This window comes from Haliaeetus albicilla, chromosome 4 (genome assembly GCF_947461875.1).
Source record: "Haliaeetus albicilla chromosome 4, bHalAlb1.1, whole genome shotgun sequence".
NCBI classification, from domain to species: Eukaryota; Metazoa; Chordata; class Aves; order Accipitriformes; family Accipitridae; genus Haliaeetus; species Haliaeetus albicilla.
The window spans coordinates 8,542,440-8,563,504 of record NC_091486.1 but is presented as its reverse complement, the minus strand read 5'-3'; the positions used below and the strand labels follow the sequence as shown (position 1 = coordinate 8,563,504).

At 38.2% G+C, this 21,065-nt stretch overlaps 1 protein-coding gene across 3 annotated transcripts in view; it reads left to right on the top strand.

Annotated features, from left to right (window-relative positions):
* Positions 1-21,065, top strand: part of MGAT5 (alpha-1,6-mannosylglycoprotein 6-beta-N-acetylglucosaminyltransferase) — a 138,831-nt gene that overhangs the window by 56,471 nt on the left and 61,295 nt on the right. For all 3 annotated transcript variants that reach the window (XM_069780823.1, XM_069780824.1, XM_069780825.1), the window contains exons 4-5: positions 16,137-16,213; positions 17,675-17,764. In XM_069780823.1, the coding sequence (XP_069636924.1) occupies positions 16,137-16,213; positions 17,675-17,764 (167 nt within the window). The remainder of the gene's footprint in view (positions 1-16,136; positions 16,214-17,674; positions 17,765-21,065) is intronic.

The window sequence follows — 21,065 nt, the reverse complement described above, 5'->3', positions numbered from 1 at the left end:
AAAGTGGGCAGACATTTTCTCTCTAAGCTTAATTACTTGGGTTGGTATGAATCTGCTCTGCATTTCTCCCATATGCACTTTCTTCGTTATTAACTGAAAGAAAACATTTATTATGTTTGTTACTGGTTATGATTTAAAAATGTCCTTCCCTACTCTGCTTAATAGCTCTTATGATTTGACACACAGAGATGACCTACCTGGTACCTTCAACTTAAATACATGTTCTAAAATGTCATTTGAAGTCATTAATTTTGTCTTCAGCAAATGAACTGTTCACTACCCTTTCAACTTCTCAAAGTGTTTGAGTCATCCTGTGGTGGTAGAATGCCTTGTTGACCTCTTCACCTGCACATCTCGATTCCCTTAGTGTTCTCAGCTGTGAATGTGGTTGGTACACTGAATGAATCTTGTTTATACTGCCTCGTGTATTGCCCTGCATTTTGCTCTGCCACCCAAGTCGAAATGGATACTGGCTGTCCTGACCCATAGGAAGGTGTGAGTTTGCCCTGCTAATGATATTTGCAGTCCCAAAAAGGGAGCAGAGCAGAAGAGTTAGGGCAACTTGGTAAATGGGTTGATAGATGTGCTCCTAAGTCTTGTCTGTGCTTGAGTTTCCTGTAAAAATAAATACTTCTGTTTAGAGGGTGTTACCCTCTTAAATTTGTCAAAGCAGAGAAGCAGATGCTGCCTTTGGTAGGGTAATACTACTGAAAGGAAGTCCGGGAGAGCAGAAGTACAAGTGATTACCTGATTACAGTATACCAACAGAGTTGCTGTGTCAGCTGCTCTGTTGTAACTGCATTTGTCTGTACCAGGATGTTAAAAGCATATCTCTTGGTGAGCTAGACCTTTGTGTCTCTCTTGCCACATAGTAAAAGTATGCTTATAGGTATTTACAACAGCCCTTTGCATGTGTGGTTTACTACTGCTTGCCCTGTGGTACCTTTTTTTTTTCCTGTGCCTCTCATCTTGGTTAGCCTGAAGGCAGATTAGAAACAAGTAATAGCACCTGGAAACTACTAATAGTGAGCCATGTTGCTACCACGTGGCATACAATGCAGGATTTTCGTTGGAAGATCTTGCACTTCGATGGAAAGTGAGCGAGTACAGTATTGTTGTAGTTTCTGGGCTACATATAAAGTGAAAAACATCCCTGTGCATTTTCTTTTTGTTGATGGACAAGAGAGAGACTTGATGCTGTTATTTCAATAGATTTACAGATAATTGGAAGAAGCATACATATATTGTTGCTTATACATTTATAGGCAAAGGGTCATTGTTTTTCTCTGACTAGGAAACATCTCTCATCAGTTCTTAGGGTGAATTGAATTTTGTTTGTTGTTCTTGGAGTTTGCTAGATTCACAATTTTAGTACTCAGGAGCAATGTTTAAAGAGCTTCATAGGAGTTTTCAGTTCACAGTGTTTACATAGCGTTTTGCTGCCTGAGGCTTGCTCTGTGGCAAAGAACACTATTTGTCTTATTAGAGCTTCAGTTTTTTACCTTTGACTCTTGGTACACTAAGTTTAGAATATCTGAAGCAACTATATGAAACAGCAACAACAGAAAAACCTTTAGGAAACAGTTTCTTAAGGTTTGATTAATGTATTTTTCTGGTGCCCGTTTGGATCATGTTACTGTTTGGGTATCTCCAGGCTGGATGGTACCAATGGGTAGAATAGAGCTTGAAGATAATCCTTGTATTAAAGTGCCTACTATTCACCCATTTGAAGCAAGCAGGTAGAAATTCATCTGATCAGAGGCAGCCAAATGGAAATGAAGAACTTGTTTCTACTTCTGTCTTCATAGCAGTTTCCTGATAGTAGCAAACTCTGGAAGCCATGTGATTCCAGTAAAATCATAATGTAAGTATCTTCTCTGTTAGGAAGGAATTGTTCAGAAAATAAGCTAGGTGAGTAAACACTGTGATTACAATACCAGCTACAGTGTTGGTTTTGTCTGTAGTATTTCAACAGTGTCCTTTCCTGTTGTGCTAGAGCAATTGAGATAATCTGAAAATTGTTGTAGAGCAGGCATTTTGTTACCCAACAGATTGTCATTTTACTGGAGCTGAAACGTGTATGTATACAAAAACACATGATACTTCCATTGTTTTCTTTATAATAGTTTATTCAGCTGTTATGCTATGAAGTGATCACAGAAAGCAAACATGTTAGGATTACCATTTCTCTTTTTATCAGCTGTAATATTTTAATGCTGACTTCAGACAAATTCATGTTAGCTATTGTTAGTAATTTCACTCTTTCTGTCTGGACAACGGTAGTATTTATGGAGCATACTAACAACATCATGTTTAATATTTTTAGTAATTTTTTTTAAAGACTTCCTGAGTTTATTTTTTTGCAAATCTTTTTTGCTGCGGAGTCACTGCTTAAAACTCTGAAATAAATTAAGCATTTTATAGCCTCATTCATCAGTGCAACAGTGCAGTGCCATTAGCAGACTTTCATAGAAGAGTCCTACTTCCAGTGGAGCTACTTTGTGCATTTATTATTTTTGGATTGAGCTGTTATAGTACACTGAGACCTGATTCTATAATCTGTATGACCATGTCCCTTTACCTATGGAAAGCCTTTCTGAAATAAATGAAACTTCATGCAGGCTTAAGATGCACCTTAGCATCTATTGACACTGCTTGTAAACCTTGGTAGTAAATAGTGTAGTCACTAATCATCCTGAAATCTGTATTTTGTCTTCACTGACCTTGTGTAGAGTTTACTGTGTGTTACATACTACCTGAGTAGATACAAGTGATAAAATAAGACGTAATGGAATGACAGGAAGGTGGTTATACTGTAAATATTTGTTCTCATTGCTGATTATGACTGGGCACAAACTGAAGAGCAAAACATAATATTTTTCTTACAGTTTCACACAGACTACTGTGGCAGGCTAGACTTGTTAACTTGTCAGTCTGAATGTGGTATGAGCTTTTCTTCATTGTGTATTTTAAGTATTAGTAATGCTTTCATGGAAAAAAATTAGTACTTTTATCTGCAAACTAGGAAGAACAGAGATGATGATGATTAGTAAATATTTCTCCTCCCAAAGCCTCTCTGCAAGTAGAATTTTCTTCTATTAGGTATGTTGCTGTATTCAGAAAGCAGTCCTAAGAATAGTACCCCTATCGTACAGGTAGAGGATTGTGATAACGCAAGAATCCTGGTTTAGTTCCAGGGTCAAGTTACTGAAATCAGTCCAGGTTATGGTTTTATCTGACTTTAATAAACTACTGGTATGTGACCATGACTGAGATTTATGTACCGCAAAATTCTTTTCTGCGAGATTAAGGACACTGGCAATTGGACCAGATATGGATTTTTTTAAAAACATTCCACTCCTGTCCACCTTTTCTGTATAGACAACCAGAATAATAGGATAAAAAGAGAATATTTATAGTATTAGAATGTATGGATGTTTTCTTCAGTTCATATATGCCTTGTTTTTAGCTTAGCTCAGATAGGAGTTTGAATGTGACTATGTAAGTAATCCAGGTAACAATGAAGAGAATGTATGTTGAGAAATGGTTGTCAGTTGCAAAGTGGTTGAAAAATCAATTTGTTTAAAGTGCTGACATTTCTCTGTTAACCGAGTTCAGATGGTATTTAATTTTTGCCCAGTATACATCTTGATGGCAAGATGTCTATCTGTCCAGGAAAGTTCGTTCTTATTATTAATAAACTTGCAAGGTTACTTCTTCTAATGCACTACATTTTAGCTAAAACCACCTGCAATTACCACAGTGTCTTGATATTGCAACATGGAATCTATTATCCTTCTTTCTAATGAAGAAAAAAAATTGTGTGCTTTTTGATATTTTTAATATTCTTTTGGGGATGTAGATACCCAGAGTTTGAGAGTGGTCACTGCAGCTTCCTGGGCAAATAAATTTGAGTAGCTCATGTTCTCCTAAGGAACAGACGTGCTCTGTGCTAGTGTGCAGCAGTTGTCTTGTAACTTGATGACAGTGTTAATAAAGGAATACAGAGCCTTTGCAGCCTTACGGGTGTAAAAGCAGATGAAAAATTTCTTCTGAACTGTATGGATGAGAAAAGACCTAATAATGATGAGTTTTGTAGCTCCTTTTAAAACAACTGTAACTACTGTTTCTAGTCAAGATGTCATTTGAAGGGCTACCAAATGTCTTCTAAAACTTTTATCAGCAACTTCTGTAGGTTTTCCTGGTGAATAAATGATAGCACCAGTAGCAGAAAGATGAAGTAGGACAGTTTCTTGAGGAAAAGAAAAAACATTAGGGAAGTCCCTGGCTGTCAAAGATTTTTGTTAAAAAACAGTGTTCAACAAAACAGAATGTAGTCTTGACTGTGGAAAGTGTTAGGCAATGTGAACCACAAAGTCTGGGGAGGTCCAGATAAGCGTTGGACTGGGAGGTGTTTTAACCTGGAGTATTATGCTAAAGTAATCCATTATAAATCACTTCATGAAGGAATGAGCAATACCTTCTCCGAAAGAGCCTGTCAGCAAAGGAAAAAGGAGGCACTGGCATGGGAAATAATTAAACTGTTTAGCAGTTTGGAAAAAATACCTATCTTTGGTTTAGGGTTATTAGCACAGCTGGAAGTTGAATAATCTCTGGCCAAACAGTAGCCATCATGGCTATTTATGCCTTGTAACAGCCTAATAGAAATGTTTGTGGCTTCCTAAAACCAGTTTTGATCAATTTTTAGCCTGTGCTTTGACTACTGTAGCCTGAACAGGCAATTTATGTGATAGGTATTACTTGGTATAGAGCCCATGACTTTTTCTTTCAGTAGAGTAGCCTCTTCATTACCATACTGAAACCTGAGTTACACTGCTATTTGGATTACCTAGCATAAGTTAAACATATTCTTTGACCGACATTTGTAATTGTACTTTGGGCAGACATGCAAACATGTCTTAAGAATGTGACTCAGTGTTTAAAATTTAGGGGCTGTTTGGAAATAAAGTTATTCATCACTTTACAAAGGTCTCTTCATCAGTTGTGCTCTTTATTTGGTGAGACATGGAGAAAAGTGGCCTATTCTATTCTATTCTATTGTTCCACCTCTGGTTGTGAAGCCTGGTGTAGAACTGAGGTGGCAGTGGTGAGATCTGCAATGGAAAATACCGCTCTGTCTTGGTGTGTAGGGTTTTTGGCAGATAAAAGGATCTGAAGAAAATCCATCTGGATTATGCTCGTTCATAATGAATGTGATAACGGTAGGAGGAAATGTTGAGGATTTAGCAAGGACTGTAAATCAGCTGTTTCTGAAGTAGGTGAACTCAAACTTTTATTTGATTCATTTCTGAGTTCCCATTTGGAGACCAGAAATCTCTCTTCCTTTTCAGACTCTCAGACAACTAGCATTGTTATTTTATATGTAAACTGTACTGTGTATTCATATCCTTAGTGTGTTTAGGTTTAATGTTTGTAGTGTGGTACTACACCTGGTTTCTTCCTCTGAAGTTAGTTTTGCAGAATCTTTCATTGAGGGAGGCCCAAGAACAAAACAGCTCCTTTTCTCTTTTGGGTTGTGTGAAAGGATAATAGAGCATGAGCTCTTATTATCACAAATATCTTTAATCCTAATCCCAAAGGAGCCAAGGATGACACCTCTGCTAGAAGGTGAGGTTGCATAGATATGTTAAAAAGTACCTTGGGTAGCTTGAGTTGGAGGTTAGGTGTTACTTCTTGTTTTTTACTTCCTCTTTAGATCCATGTGTAAAATCATAAGCGTACTCTCCTTTTTCTTCTTCCCTCCTCAAAAACATTGAACAATCTGGTTGTTTTGATAGTGACAATTTTCAACTGCTTTTTCAGAACCTCCATTTATGAAAGACTGAACTGTTAATAAAGATGCTTATAGGGCTTCAGCTGATTGGTTTCAGAAGCAATAAAGTCCTCTTTCCTTCTCTCTCTCTCCCCTGTCTTTATTTATCCAAGTTGTATCTGAAAAGCTTTTAAGATATTTGGTAGCCATCCTCTCTGCATTTGTGGGAAGTAATGTATACCCATACACACAAGAAAGTATTAATCTAAACCTTGGGTGCCTAGCAGATATGAGTTTTCATCAGCCTTTACAACAGGAAGCTTTGAGCCACTGCTGCAAATAACACCCTAGGTAAATTTAAGGTTGTTTTGGAGATGATTAAACGGAAATGGGGAAATATGAAACCATACCACTTTGAGTCAGAGCTTATCTACATGGCTGCTTCTGTTGTAGCTGAATCCTTGGTTCCATGTGACAGGCACAAGATCAGTTTGGTTTAGGCAGCTTGGTTTTTAATAGTTGTGCTTTTCAAAGTTAACTATGAAAGAAATCCTTGATTTTTGTGGGAAAGTATTTCACTAAGCATATTTCATCGGATAGGGCACTCTGCTTGCACAAACATGATCAAAGAATCAGTCCTCTGTTTTTTTTCATGTGATTTTTTTGGCAAGCGGGGGTGTGGGGTTTGTGTGTTGTGGGTTGGGTTTGGTTTGGGCTTTGTTTTGGGGTGCTTGTTTTTTGTTGTTTTTCTTTTTTTTTTTTTTTTTTTTTTTTTTCCCTAAATAGTGAACTCTTGCTGTTTTCTTCTGGCAGCTATGGGAAAACTTGATTTGAGCAAACTAAAAGAAACTGTTTCAATTGCTTAGGCTTTAAAACATTCCTAGATAATAGTGGTATTAATTCCAAATATGCATGTTGCAAAACAATTTTTTAAAAAATAAAAATGTTGATTTAAAGCAAGGGCCAAGGTGCTCTGAGGCCATTGTCATCACTTTACTGTGCTTGTTCAGTGAAAAGCTAAATTTTTGAAAAGTGCAACTATCTAAGTCCTCAGATAGTATAATTGCACTGAAAACTGTGCCAGACTGGTTGTTTACAAAACGTTCTTTTGCCTTGAAAAGTGTAACATCAGAACATTTTAACTGTGTGTCTTTGATCCTATAAAAAAGAGCAAGTAAAGGTTCACATCAAATCCTCCTCCACACCCTACTTGTACATAGGTGGTACTTGGAGAACTCTTTCTAAGACTAAGAACAGTTACGTATCAGGTTGCTGTATGTAGCACTGCTCAGTGAGGGAGAGTATATTTGGTGTTATCTGTTCAAAGTTTCCGTAGCTTTTCTGCCTTATGCATTAACTTGTTCTGCTGTATTTGGCTGTTGAGTTCTCTTTTAACAACTTTAGTGTTAACATCTTTAAAGTCACTCATTAGGATGCAGACTTCAGTATTTACTTGTCATTTAAGACATGATGACTTGGATGCCTGTCAGATATCTGGCATCCTTCTTGAATATGTAGCAAGGCAGGCTGACAAGTCAGCTTTGGCAATGCTGCAAGCAGGCTTTTTTTTTAACGTTACTATGGTGAGAAGGACCTTTGTCGTGGTATTTCCATGTCCTTCTTCCTAAAGACTTGGGGCTGACACACTGAAGCCTTTTAGGTGAGGAGGAAGACTCGAGTAACTTTATGATCAGTCGATTTCTTTCCATGACTCTCTTTCCGATGAACTTTGTTACGCATATAACAGCCTTGTTAGTTTTAGCAGTCTGCAACCATAGTTCACCCCATAGTTCTGTACTTGCAGAGCCAAACTAGATTTAAAAAAAGCTAAGATACTGCATATTATTTTGAATTTCCAAAGCTGTCCTTCTGTCTTAAGAGGACTACAGTAGGCTTTTCTTCAGTTAACATAGTACATACAATGTTCTGTATGGTCATGCCTTAAAAAATAAACTAGTTGTCCTTACAGAACGTCAGTGTGTACCGGATGCAATAGGATGTGGGCTGCTGCACCGGTTCTAATAGCCAAGATTGCAGCTTTCTCAGGGTGATGCTTTGCTTTGACTCGTATTCATTCTGCCTTATTCATTGTATTCTTTTTCCACACTGTATATAATATCAAGCAGTTTTTCCCATTTTGCTGTCCATTTGCCTCCCACAAAGGCAGTAGTGTGAAGCTAGGGAGAATTGTGTGTTTTCAAGCCTCGCTGTTGCAGTGCAGTGTAATGACTGTGCAGAAGACCACACGTGAATATTTTCCACTGCAGTGCTAAGCTGTATTAGTAATGCTGAAGGGGCTGTTAGTGGTCCCCTGGGCTGCATTTTGATTAACCACTTGACTACTACTTGAATTCTCCTAACACTGCATTGATTTCAGTAGCACTAATGGAACATAGCAGCACAGCTGGTGTGAGGATGGACTAGCAGCAGAAAAGTTAATTTTCTTTAAATCATACCAATGCTTTGCTACTGAAGTTTCTAAAATGTTAGTAGAAAGCATTTTGCACTCTGCATTTAAAATCTTGAAACCTTTAGCTTGTTTCATTGAATATGTTGATAGTGCTTTCAGCTCACACTGCAAATTCTCTCTTTAAAGAAATCTCACCAGCTGGAGATGAAAAATGTGAATTAAATTGAGAATGTGTTAATTAGTGGGAGAAGGGAAAGGAGACCTTACACAAACTAAACCAGCCTTAACTACAGTGTTGTGTCTAACCATAGATAGCAGACTTCAGAACTGAAATAGAAACAAGAGAAGGGTTCCATGAATTAAAGTAAGAATAGTACTTTTGTTTAATTATCAAAACCAGAAGGGGAACAAATAGAGATAAAATTGGTGAATAGACTTAATTGGATATGATTACTCTGTCCTTTTAATACTAAGGAGCTTCCTGATTTTATGACATCTGCTGTTGGAAAACACTTTGGGTTGAGCTATTATCTGTGCTACATGTCATCAAAAGATATTCTAATATGCTTTTTTGCACTAGTCTAAAAATGTGGGGTTTAGCCTCAAGGTTCCAAAGCATATAAACTTTTGTGTCATGTTAAATTCTTAAGATATTTCCATTCTCTGAAGAGTGAAGAGTTGGTCCTTAGCTGTTGGTTTCACAGTTCGTAATTTCAGCAGTATTGTGGCTTTTTAATTTGCTTTAACCAGTATTGCTATTTAAAACTTTTATTGCAAATAAAATACATATCAAACAACAATCACTGCTGAGTAACCAATTATAACTGTTACAGAGCACATTATTTGAAGGATGTGCAATATAGGAAAGGGACAAAATACATATGTAGCGCTCACTATTGCTTATTTTGTGTTTAGTTGAAGAGTAACTAGGAAGCAAACAAAAAATCAATTCCCTATCGCAGATTGTGCTTTTAACCACATAATTCTCTCTTGGGTGTTGTAGACCTTCACTAAAACAAACAAAACCTGTGGTGGACATGGAGTTTAATTGCAAGAGGTGATGAAGACCTGTACCTGTGAACTGGTGTTTAAAGAGAGTGGTGCCAAAGGCATGGGACTTCAGCCACTATAGTTGCTCATATAGAGCAACAGGGGAGAAGTATCTTTTCCAGTGCAAGGTTAGGTGGCTTAGCTTAAATCTTCCAAGTCATTCATGCTAACGTGCTAGACTTTGCACTGAAATAACTGATGATTGTTCACAAGTTCAGTTTCACCTGCTGTGCACTAACGATCTCTGATGCAGAGCTGTATATTTTTAAACAGCCACAGACATTTGCAAAGTGAACATATGGCTCCTTTCTAAACATGGGGATGGAGTTAGTTATATATTGAATATCCCAGGACTTTACAAACAGAGCACTGTATTTAAAGAGTTCTTTTAAATCTAGAGTTGCTTGGTGTTTTATCAATATTTTCCATTTTTTCCAGGATAATCTGTACAACTCTGTGCTCTTAGGTTTCTAGTTTGCTCACAGTCATATTTTGAATTTGTCAATGCATTGACTTTTAATGTAACATCATATGAGATAAATGTTTAATAATTGTGTCTTTGCATAACAGCAGTCAAGAGGAGATAAGCTGCGCATGACTTCAAAAACACTTAGGTGACTGTAGAATAGAAATTAATATCATGGCTCACACAAAGCTTAAGAGAAAAAAGTGTGTGTATTAACTACTGTTGCTTTGTACTGACTTGACAGTTGCTGTATTTCTAACTTTTTTGGCTGTAAGTTCTAAGCTTGGCTGGGAAAAGAGATCTCAGAACTTGCATTTTAAATTACATAAATCCTAATTAAGGAAAAAATCCTTGTGGTTTCTCAAATACTATTTTCTAATAAAAGTAACTTTAATGTCTGGCTTAATATGTTTTTCCCCTCCAGGAAAGAACTATCTGATGTGAATTTGGTAACAGCATAATACTTCTACCCAGACCTTTTTAACAAGAATCTTCATAAGATTATTAGGGTTTGGGTTTTTTCGTCATCTCCAAATGATGAAAAACTCTAAACTCTTGACTTGTATTTAATACTTGCTTTTCACGTTTTGGAAGATCCAGATGTGTAGATCAGTGTTGTGGTTTAACCCCTGGCTGGCAACTAAGCACCACACAGCTGCTCACTCACTCCCCTTCCCGTGGGGGGGAGAAACAGAAAAGTGAGAAAACTCATGGGCTGAGATAAAGATGGTTTAATAGGTAAAGCGAAAGTCACACATGCAAGCAAAGCAAAGCAAACCAAGGAATTCATTCAGCATTTCCCACGGGCAGGCAGGTGTTCAGCTGTCTCCAGGAAAGCAGGGCTCATTCACACCTCACGGTGACTTGGGAAGATAAACGCCATCGCTCTGAATGTCCCCCCTTCCTTCTTCTTCCCCCAGCTTTATGTGCTGATCATGACGTCCTATGGTCTGGGATATCCCTTGGGTCAGCTGGGGTCAGCTGTCCCGGCTGTGTCCCCTCCCAACTCCTTGTGCCCCCCCAGCCTCCTTGCTGGTGGGGTGGGGTGAGAAGCAGAAAAGGCCTTGGCTCTGTGTAAGCACTGCTCAGCAATAGCTAAAACATTCCTGTGTTATCACCACTGTTTCCAGCACAAATCCAAAACATAGTCCCATACTAGCTACTATGAAGAAAATTAACTGTCCCAGCCAAAGCCTGTGCAGTCATCATCCCCAGGGTTCCACTTGCTTCATCTCCCTTGTCTTTGTGATCCACTCAGAAGTGTAAATTGGTGGTGTCTGGTTAAAGTTGGATACACACGGTTTGTTCACGTCTGGCTTCCTGTTTAAGAAGAGCCAGCTCCTAGTTAGCATGGATGATTGAAGCCTCTGCACAAAAAAAGGGAGTGAGCTGGTTTGCCAGTATGGGCCCACAATGAGCTGGAGACATGCTAGGGAATATGCTGGTCAGCTGTGCAACATGGTTTGATGAGGGCAAGCTGGACTGTTAATTTGTAGCTATGAATTTGTATTTAAAGAAGCTTGTCACAGCTTCCTTGACTTTAGATATTTGACAAGGATGTTTCCTATGTTTATAACTATAGTTCAGAACAGCTAGTTTAGTAAGCGTGGGGAAAGGAGCCTTTTTGTTGCCCACAGGCTGCTAGCTGTTACCAACAGGCTCCGGCATACCCTTCATGCCTAGTTAGTAGGGAGCAGCTAGAGGAGCAGAAATGTAATTCTTCATACAGGTTCTGATCTTTAAGGAGGAAAAAAGTTGGGAAGGATGTTTCTCAACCTAGAACTCACTGACTATGGCTGAGAAGAAGGGGTGTGGCTTCAGTGCAAGCAGTAGTTGCCCGGAACCATCAAAATTATTCACAAGTGAATTCAGACTTTTGTATTTAATTCTTAGGCTTATGTGTGGAAACCAGTATGGTCCCATACTGACTTGCTTATTTCTGCAAGCAGTGTGTTGCTTTGGACAACCCTCCTTAATGCAGATGTGTTTCCAGTCTGATTACATCAGCTAGCTTCCTATTTGCAGGCAGGAAGGAAAGATTGCTTGTTTAGCAAGTACTTGGATGGAACAGAGTTGCTTTTTTCTATTGCTTCTCCTGTTCTTTCACATTCATTTCGTCTTTTGTGCATATATTGCTACATTTTGTTTTGCTCTGGATAATACTTTATGTAAATTGTTTCATTGTAATTCATGTAAATTATACTTAAGCTTTATAGAATTGCCTTCACTATGCTATTACCTGATTGGTAGCTGTGAATGAAGCAAGTGAAAGTTGATATAGGTGTTTGGGATAGATCCATGGTAAGGCTGAGTGGGAAGATGGAGTGGGGAGCTGGTAAGCATGTGAAGCATCTTCAGAGTCTGTAAAGGTGGAAAAAAGATGTTAACGTTTTTGAGGAAGGTGAATCCTAGGAGTGTTTACTGTTGCTGGCAAGGAGGGGAAGGATGTCAGGTACTCTTGGAAATACTACTAGAGACATTAATACTTCACCAAACATTTCAACGTGCTTAGAGGTGATAAAGGTGGGTGTTAGTGTTCTGTGTTCCCTATACATACAGATTACCCTGGTGAGGTCGGTTTATGGTTTGTATGTAAATCATCCCAGTGGAAGAGCAAGAATGTGATTGCTCTGGAAAACCCCTAGTGCAGCTGGCCACAGGGGAGACCAGAAGCCTGAGAAAATCTGTAGCTTGTGCTAATGTAAATGTCTGGCTCTTGCTTTTTACTTCTTAGAGGGGGCAAGAACAGGGGAGCTGGGACGGTTGGCTTTCTGCTTGGCAGGTATCTGTATGTAGTACTGCCGCAGCTGATCTGAGTTGTTGAAGTGGATGGCTGGTGCAACATGTGACTGTTGGAAGAAGGCAGTTTTTATTCTTGCAAGTAGATCTTGCAAAGACAGGGATCCTGTAAAACCTTGTGAACAATGAACAGTAGCAAAGATCACTACCCGTCTACAAAAACACACTTGCCTGCAGAAAATATGGTTACACATGACAAAAGCAAACAGATATCTAGATTACAGTTGTGTATCTACCAAAAAAGAGGCCATTGTATTTTGTGTTTTTTTCCTCTATCCTTCCTTTCTTTGACAGGTCACGAGATACCTATTAGAATTGCAATATGGTTTGATAGGCTTGGCACACTAGGTATTTATGATGTAAAATAAAGAATTATAGCTTGTGCTCATGTATTACCCTGTGCATAAAAGGACTTCAGAAGAAGAGAGGGTTTGCTTGGCTGACTTTCTGATGTGGAAAGCAATCGTATGACAGCATTGTTAGCTTGAGATAGAAGACATTTTTTATTTGAAGTTACAAAGTTCATGGATCCTTCATGTTGGCAAGCTATACCTTCCAATCAACAGAAAGAGCAGAATTGCAGCTTTTGAGTATTTTCCTACTTTTGACAAATAGGAACTGAAGGAGTAACATCATGTCTAAGGAGGAATGACCATCTTGCAGAGGAAGATCATTTAGCCCAGAGCAAGCAGTGCAAAGGCTATATGTTAGGCTTTCTTAAGTGGCTTTGCTAGGCTGTGCCAACAGCACCTCCTGCAGCTGCAGCCCCTGGGGAACTGTCATTCCCATCTCTGCTTTGTTTCCTCAGTAGGGCCAATGATAAAATTATTTCTGGTTTCAAGTAATACTTTTGGACAAGAGCTATTTTTAACTGATTCTATATCAGTGATCCAGCCAAGAGTCAAGTACTGGAGTGTGTCCAGAGAAGGGCAACAAAGCTGGTGAAGGGCCTGGAGCACAAGTCTTATGAGGAGCGGCTGAGAGAACTGCGGTTGTTTAGCCTGGAGAAAAGGAGGCTGAGGGGAGACCTTATCGCTCTCTACAACTACCTGAAAGGAGGTTGTAACGAGGTGGGTACTGGTCTCTTCTATCAAGTAACTAGTGATAGGATGAGAGGAAATGGCTTCAAGTTGTGCCAGGGGAGGTTTAGATTGGATATTAGGAAAAATTTCTTCACTGAAAGGGTTGTCAGGCATTGGAACAGGTTGCCCAGGGCAGTGGTGGTGTCACCATCCCTGGAGGTGTTCAAAAAACTCATAGACTTGGCACTTCAGGACATGGTTTAGTGGGCATGGTGGTGTTGTGTTGATGGTTGGACTTGATGTTCTTAGAGGTCTTTTCCAAATTTAATGATTCTGTTCTATTCTAGATGTGGCACTTAGGGACATGGTTTAGTGGTGGACTTGGCAGTGTTAGATTTACGGTTGGACTCGATGATCTTAAAGGTCTTCTCCAACCTAAATGATTCCATGATTCTATGAATGGTAGTGCTGGCATGGTGATTAGTGGGTAGTGACTGAGGAAGGATACCCCTTAAGAAAGCACTGTTGCAGAGGAAAAGGTATGTGGAAATGCATGTTGAATACCATTAATAATACTTTCTCTTTAACGGTTTAATAATTGTCTCTTACCTTTCTGAAAATTGCTAATTACAGTTGGTTGGTGCTATATATAGTAGCTATGTGGGGAAGCAAAAAACCTTTGAGCATGACAAGCATAACTTGTCCAAATGCAACTGAAATTGATGGGAAGACTTGTTTGATTGAATAGAATTGCCCAGACATTCAGAATTTTCAGCCCTATGTTCAGTAGGGTGCTGAAAGTTGAATGTTCCCTGTGATTGAACTGCATCTCTGATGTTATATTATAGATTTCAGATGTCTTTGATGTTTTAGGAATGTTGAATTTGACATGTCTTATGAAAAGCTCTGTACTTACTTTGTATTCAGGCTTATGAGTTTGGGAAGAAAAAAAAAAACAACTACCACACCCCCAAAAAAACTTGATTACTGAAAATTGCCATCATTTTAACCATGGCACTTTTTGTTTTAAGGTAGGTTTGTTACTGTCTGATCTCAAGCACTGATTTCAGTGTGATTCAAGTGGAAGGCCCGATTCCTGAACTGTAGTAAAGCAAAAAGTCCCATTGTTATCTAGCTGTGCTGACTGAATTTAAAGCATAATTTAAATTGTTGATATCTGTATGTGTGCTCTGTATGTTCTTACTTGGAGCAGAAATCAGAGCCGTCGATGTTAGTGGTCTAGTCTGCAAGAATCCTATAAGGATAAGAAGATAGGGAGAATATTTTGAAAGTGCTTATTGAGTTGAAATTACAAAGTCATCTTAAAACCTACTTTGTTTCAGTCTTATTGTCATTGGCAGTACAGCTCAGTTTGTCAAATTACTGCTGCTGCAGAGACTGACAAATAAGTCTCTTCCTCCTGGCATGATTCTTCTTTGCCCATCTGCTCCATTTTGCAACACTTTACTCACATTTCAAGTTTTACCTTTAAAAGAAACTATTTGCAAAAAAAAGGAAAATATTTGGATAAATGAGGAGGTGATTTTTGTATATAATACAACATCCTAACTTTTATCCACTGATCTTGTTGCTACTCCATTCTAATGCTGCAGTCTTTTTTTTTTTTTTTTTTTTCTGAGCTCTCTGATTAGCATATTCTGGGTGAAGTCGTGCACTGTAACTGCCATAGCATGAGGTGTTCCTAGGTTGATGGCTGGCTGGCTTTAATGATCTTGTTTCTTGCCCGTGGAAAAAGCCAGAAATGATGCAGGTATAATTTAGATAATTCTGGGATGAACTACCTAAATTGAAAACCTTATCCTCTGCTGCCTTTGGCAAGAATCTCTCCACCACGTTACTCATTTTCCTTGCCTTAAAGGCCTGCGTTAGAAGGTTCTTCTAAGTTCTTAGAAGAAAGTCCCATCCTAGAGCTGAAGGGGTAATGTCCTTTAAAACTGCTCCTCTTTCCTTGGTTCACGGGCTAGAAGTGTTGCTCTGTATTACACTCTTTAATGTGTTGCAAAAATCTAGGATGTTAAAATTTTAATAGGCAAAAAAGAAAAAAAATCTTGGGAGACATAGGAAATATTTCTCATGAGATGCAATGTAGTCCTACTCGGTTGTAAAATTAGACCATATTGCAACATTTATTAATTGGGTCATATATATGAGGCCAAGTTTCAGATCATGGCTATTTGATAAAGTGATAACAGAACTTGAAAAACTAGTTTTCACATTTAAGAGCAATATACATCTTACGAATGTTTGACAATTGGAAACAAATTGTTACAATTTAGTAGTTTTAAGCACACTTTGATTAGGAAGATATTTTGCTTTTTATTATTCTCAGTACAGTTTAGCTTAGTTTTTAAGCCTTCATAGAGCAGGTTTTGTAACTCAGTAGTTCTCCTGCAAGTCAGAGTTGAAATCTACACAACCATTTTCTTCTATAGTCAAAAAAGAGCACACTGAGTTTTAATGTTATAACAAATATTACACAGTAGGACTCTTCAGTCAGTCTGGACTGTGGATTCATGAAAATAAAAGGAAGGATTCATTAGGCTATCTGTCAGAACTATAAAAAGAAATTCAGTTATGGTCCATGTTTCTCTTTAGATCTCATAAACGGAGCCCAAGAACAGTGTGAATTGCCTCCTATGGATGGTTTTCCTCACTGTGAAGGGAAAATAAAGGTTAGTGAACTGTTTTTAATCTTATTATGTGTGTACTTTTAAAAATGGAATGTATGTTGCAAGAGGTCACTACTCGGACAGTGGTGTAAAACAAGAACAACTGTGTTGAAAAAGAGGATATTTAGGAGTGTGTGTCACTACAGCATTGCTCACCTCAAGCCTTTAATACTACTGCTGCAGAGAAATAAGGTGGCATGCTATTAAGACAGGAATAAAATGCCATATTATATTAAAATGCAATATTATTTAATAAAATGCCTTATTACTTGAATTCTGTCTTGTTATGCAGAAACTTTCTTCTCCTTTTTGAAAAGCCCTGTTCTCTTCCCCAGTATGAGTCATTTGGCGTTCCCCTACCCCAGGACTGGGCTTCTGTGTGTACCTCACTCCAGCCCTTTCTCTGTTTCAGCAGGACGTTTGTTTACACTTCTTTCCCCTCTTCACCAACAGCTCTGTCCAGTTCCTTCCTTCCCCTTTTCTGTTAAAAGCATTCCGCCTCTTCTGCTCACAAGCTAGGCCCTGCAATAAGTGTGCAACCAGAACTTTGGGGGTTGCAGTTGATTCTACAAAAATCTAGTATTTTGCTAATAATGCAGTTGGAAAGGCCAAGTATTGAAAGCCATCAGACTTTGGCTGGAAAATAAAAAACAAAACCCACCACAACCCAAAACCGAAACAACAAACTTGCAGAGATGGAGGGTTTGGGGTTTTTTTCCCCCAAGATATATTTCAAATGTAACGATACTGTTTTACTAGTAGGGGACAAAAGTAAAGTTGCTGGACACTTAAATGTCGTTATCAAGTATTACCATTTATTTCTGACAGTGAAAACAAATCACTGCCAAAGTATGTGTGAAATTATGTTGCCTTTTTTCTCTGAATAAATTTCTTAGACAATAGTATTTAAAAAAAAAGTCTGTAAGTTTTAAATCTCTGGTCAGTATTTTGATCCTTTTTGACAAACTGGCTGCATAGTAACTATGTCATACATTATTTGAATATTAAAATATAAATTTAAATTAATTACTTGCTTCTGCAGAAATGGCAGATTCTTGTCAGAATCAGACAGATTTCAGTCTTGGTAACTGAAATGGTCTGTTAAATTCCAGAGCAAGTGTACCACCGGGGGGTGGGGTGCAATGCAGTCAACTCTAGCCACACCTATATGTTTGGATCCTGATTATATTCTCCTTTTGATATTTGTCTCTGCTTGTCTGGCTACCAGTTTGTATAAACTGTGCTCATGTCTGGTATGTAGTTACTTCCCCAACATAGCTGAATGCAGAGTTGCAGTATGCTCCAAAATATTAATAAAATTCCTTTTTTGTTAATTGTGATTTTTATCTGGTTGGATATAGTCGCTTGCAGCTTTCCCCTGTTATTCCTGAGTTCAGTGTGAAATAGTATAGAGTTATTATGTAGTACTTAAACCTAACAGACTGTGGTTTTGTTCTCTTACAGTGGATGAAAGATATGTGGCGATCGGATCCCTGTTACGCAAGTTATGGTGTAGATGGGTCCACGTGCTCCTTTTTTATTTACCTCAGTGAGGTCAGTAATCTCTTAATCTGCAGAAGGGGAACATCATAGTGCCTCCATATTTTTGGTAACTGTTTCCAAACTTTTCTCAAAAGAAATCATAACTTTCTTCAGAAAAATTCTATAAAGAGGAAAAAACTATTAAAACAGAATTATTATGAAGTGTGTTGCTATTATTCATAAGTCCTCCAGAGATTTCTAGCCTGGAGAATTCTAATGTTTATAACTGAAGTGATGTAAGCAGCAACTCTCCAGGGAGTCCACGCTAGGTATCCTGTTAAACTGAAGTATGAAGGTCAGTCGTAGATCCTTGCCTCTGAACATTTTTTCTGTTGCTTTCAATGTAGCTCCTGAGGTAGTAATAGGGAGGTATTTTAGGGGAGGCACTTGGAATGTAAAATTTGGAAAGTGAAGCTAGATGGTACATCCTCCTGAGCAGCATGGCCACTTCCTGCTTGGAGACTGTTCATGAATTGTGGAGTCTGTTAACAGAAAACAACAAAAAAATGAAAGTCATGTTTTTGAGTGAAGTTGCAGATACATTGGCTAAAGCTTTTGGTATCTATCAGAACCAAAGGCCCAGTTTTGTACACAGATTAGCAAGGTACATGCCCTGGTGGTTTTTGTACAGACTTCCTGTTTCCTGAGTAACACTTGTTTTCCAAGAATGAATTTTGTCAATCAATTATTATGAGCTCTGTTACTGGCTTGTAGCATGTGTGCCAGAAACAGTAAGGTGTTATTTGGTCACTTGACCTCTTCTTTCTCATTAGTAAGATTTTTGATAACTTATAGCAACTGATCTTGGAAGTAGTATTGATAATCTAGTGGCTTACTGCTTGTAAAGAACTGCAAGAGCCAGCATGGCTGCAGAATTGCAAACTAATACTAATTTTGTAGTTTCTGCAGGATTGGGGGGGGAGGGGGGCGCTGGGTTTTTAAATTACGTATCTCAGATTAAAACAGTAAGTCGATTACATAAGTAACTCAGTTGTAATGAAAGCAGTTTCTGTTAATTTACTCAGTTGACTGTCATTGAACTTTTGAGGGCATTGCTTGAAGCAGCAGTAGTAGCTAAATGCATATCCAAAACACATATCTGAAGAAATCAAAAAGGCTGGGTTGAATCACAAATTTGACTCATTCCATTGCTAGTACCAAGTGTTGATTTATTTATGGGCTATAAAGCTGGGGAAGGAAAAAATACAGGATGACTATTTTATTTATCTTGTTGTTTATCATAGAAGCTAGAGATATGGTTTCATAATCATATGAAGTTATCTAAGTTTCTACTAAAAGGTTAAGTTTCAGCATCAGCGGAATTACTTTTATGCATTAGTATTCTGCCAACCAAGAGGTGCTTCATGTTTTTAGTGCAGATGTTATCTTAAAAATGGAGATACATGTCAACTGAATGTGAGAATCTAATATTCTTAAATGACATTTATTATTTTGTATTTCTGTTAAATCACAGTATTTTCTGTGACAATATTCTCTGTTCATCAGTTTTGAAAACTCAGTTGATGCTGGTTTTTTATAACTGATTTTTCAGCTCATCCTCATGGCAAAATGCAGGCATTTGCGGAGAGCAAATGGTTGTTTTTTCAAGGGTCTAGGGATTTGAAATTTTTCTTTAAGCAGCAGTATTGAATTTGGGCAACTTCTCATTTCATGATGGAACAACAGTACAATCAATCTATGTGTATAGTTGGTAACTTCAGTCAAAGGTCTTGTACTTTCTTTTTTAAAGTGTTTTCCCATGACAGAATGTAAAACTAATATTGGGTGAACATGTTATTAACCTTGAGTTTAAATTTGGTATTCTTAATCCTGTGATTAATTCCATGATTAATGCCCAGCAGCAGAGGTTGAAAGCTTAAATGTTTGCGAATGCAAGCATGAAGTGAAATTCTAATAACACTACAATGATGTGGATTTATGAGGTGTGTTGTCTGCTAAGGATAATTTGGAAATGCTGTTGCGAGAGTAATTTGTCAAGTGGACAGTGATGAAGAGTTGACAGTTTATAGTGTGGTTGCACAGCTGAATGATAAATGTGTCTACAGACCTCTCAAGTCAGAATTGCTGATTTAAAATATTAAAATGCATGAGGGTACTGGAAGCATATTACTGTTAAGATTTTTCTTTTTTACTTTAAGGTTACAGTATGGGAGTAAGATGGTTCTGTACACATGCTGTGTTTGAGAAGGCAATACATACATCAAATGATGCACAACTTCAGTTCGAAAAGAGAGAATATGCATCAAATTGTGCATATGTCTACTTTTGCTCTTAAAATCGCCTGTACAATCTAGTGACAAAACGCCTGTGCTCTTTCATACTCTTTTGAGATCTACTTTTTTCTTCTGAAGCAGTTCAGTTAGGGTATTACATTACACTCATCTAGCACTCTTTGTAATATAATTTTAAACTTGTAAACAAAGGAGCCTGAAATACTACATTTTGGTGTGTAATATGGGTCAGAACCAGAGACACAAAGTAACTTGCCCACAGTTTATGCAAAGGTTTAGAAACAAAGCTTGGAATAAAACCCACTCTTTGTGTATCTGTCACGTGCCCTTGTTATGTCTCCACCATGTGTGTCTGCAAAACAGAAGCAGTGCAGTCAAAATCCAGGCTGCCCCAAGTCTTCTCTTCTGAAGAGCCTGTACAAGTTCAAGTATTAGCAGTTCTGCCTCATCTGATTTGCTTTGGATGTCACTTCTACAGGAGACATAAGAACAACTCGCTGAACAGCTCTTCTCCACTTCTCTTCTTGTGTCTTGGCTGCTTGAGCAGAATGGGAGGCGAGTGTGGCAGCAGAGGGAAAGCAAGAAGCAATCCAGCATGTTCAGCCTTATGTTTTTTATTTAAAGTTGTCCCCTGTACAGACTTGCAGAAAAAGCTGCAAGAGTTTTTGCACTTCTGTCTTGCTGTTTTGCTGCAGGCACTGGATCACTCCTGGTGGATGATATGCAACTGTGCAGTCTTCGTAACACTAATTGTGCTGGAGCCTTTGTAGACTGGAGGAGACATAAATGGCCTGAATAGCAAAACCAGACCTACGTTCTCTTGAATAACAGAGCAAGACAGGGATTAGAAGTAGTAAAAATTGAAAAGCAAGTTAAGCTAACTCTAAGGTTTCTGAATAGTTGGGACTTGTTTCATTTTAACCGTGATACAAACTTGCCCATTGAGAAGAGTTACTTCCTTTTTAAACTTAGCATTTAGTTATGAAAAAGCCAGTTGTTTAACGCTGTAATGTCACTGGCACAGTTATAATTTTCATGGATGGCATTGCCTCTGGAATGAA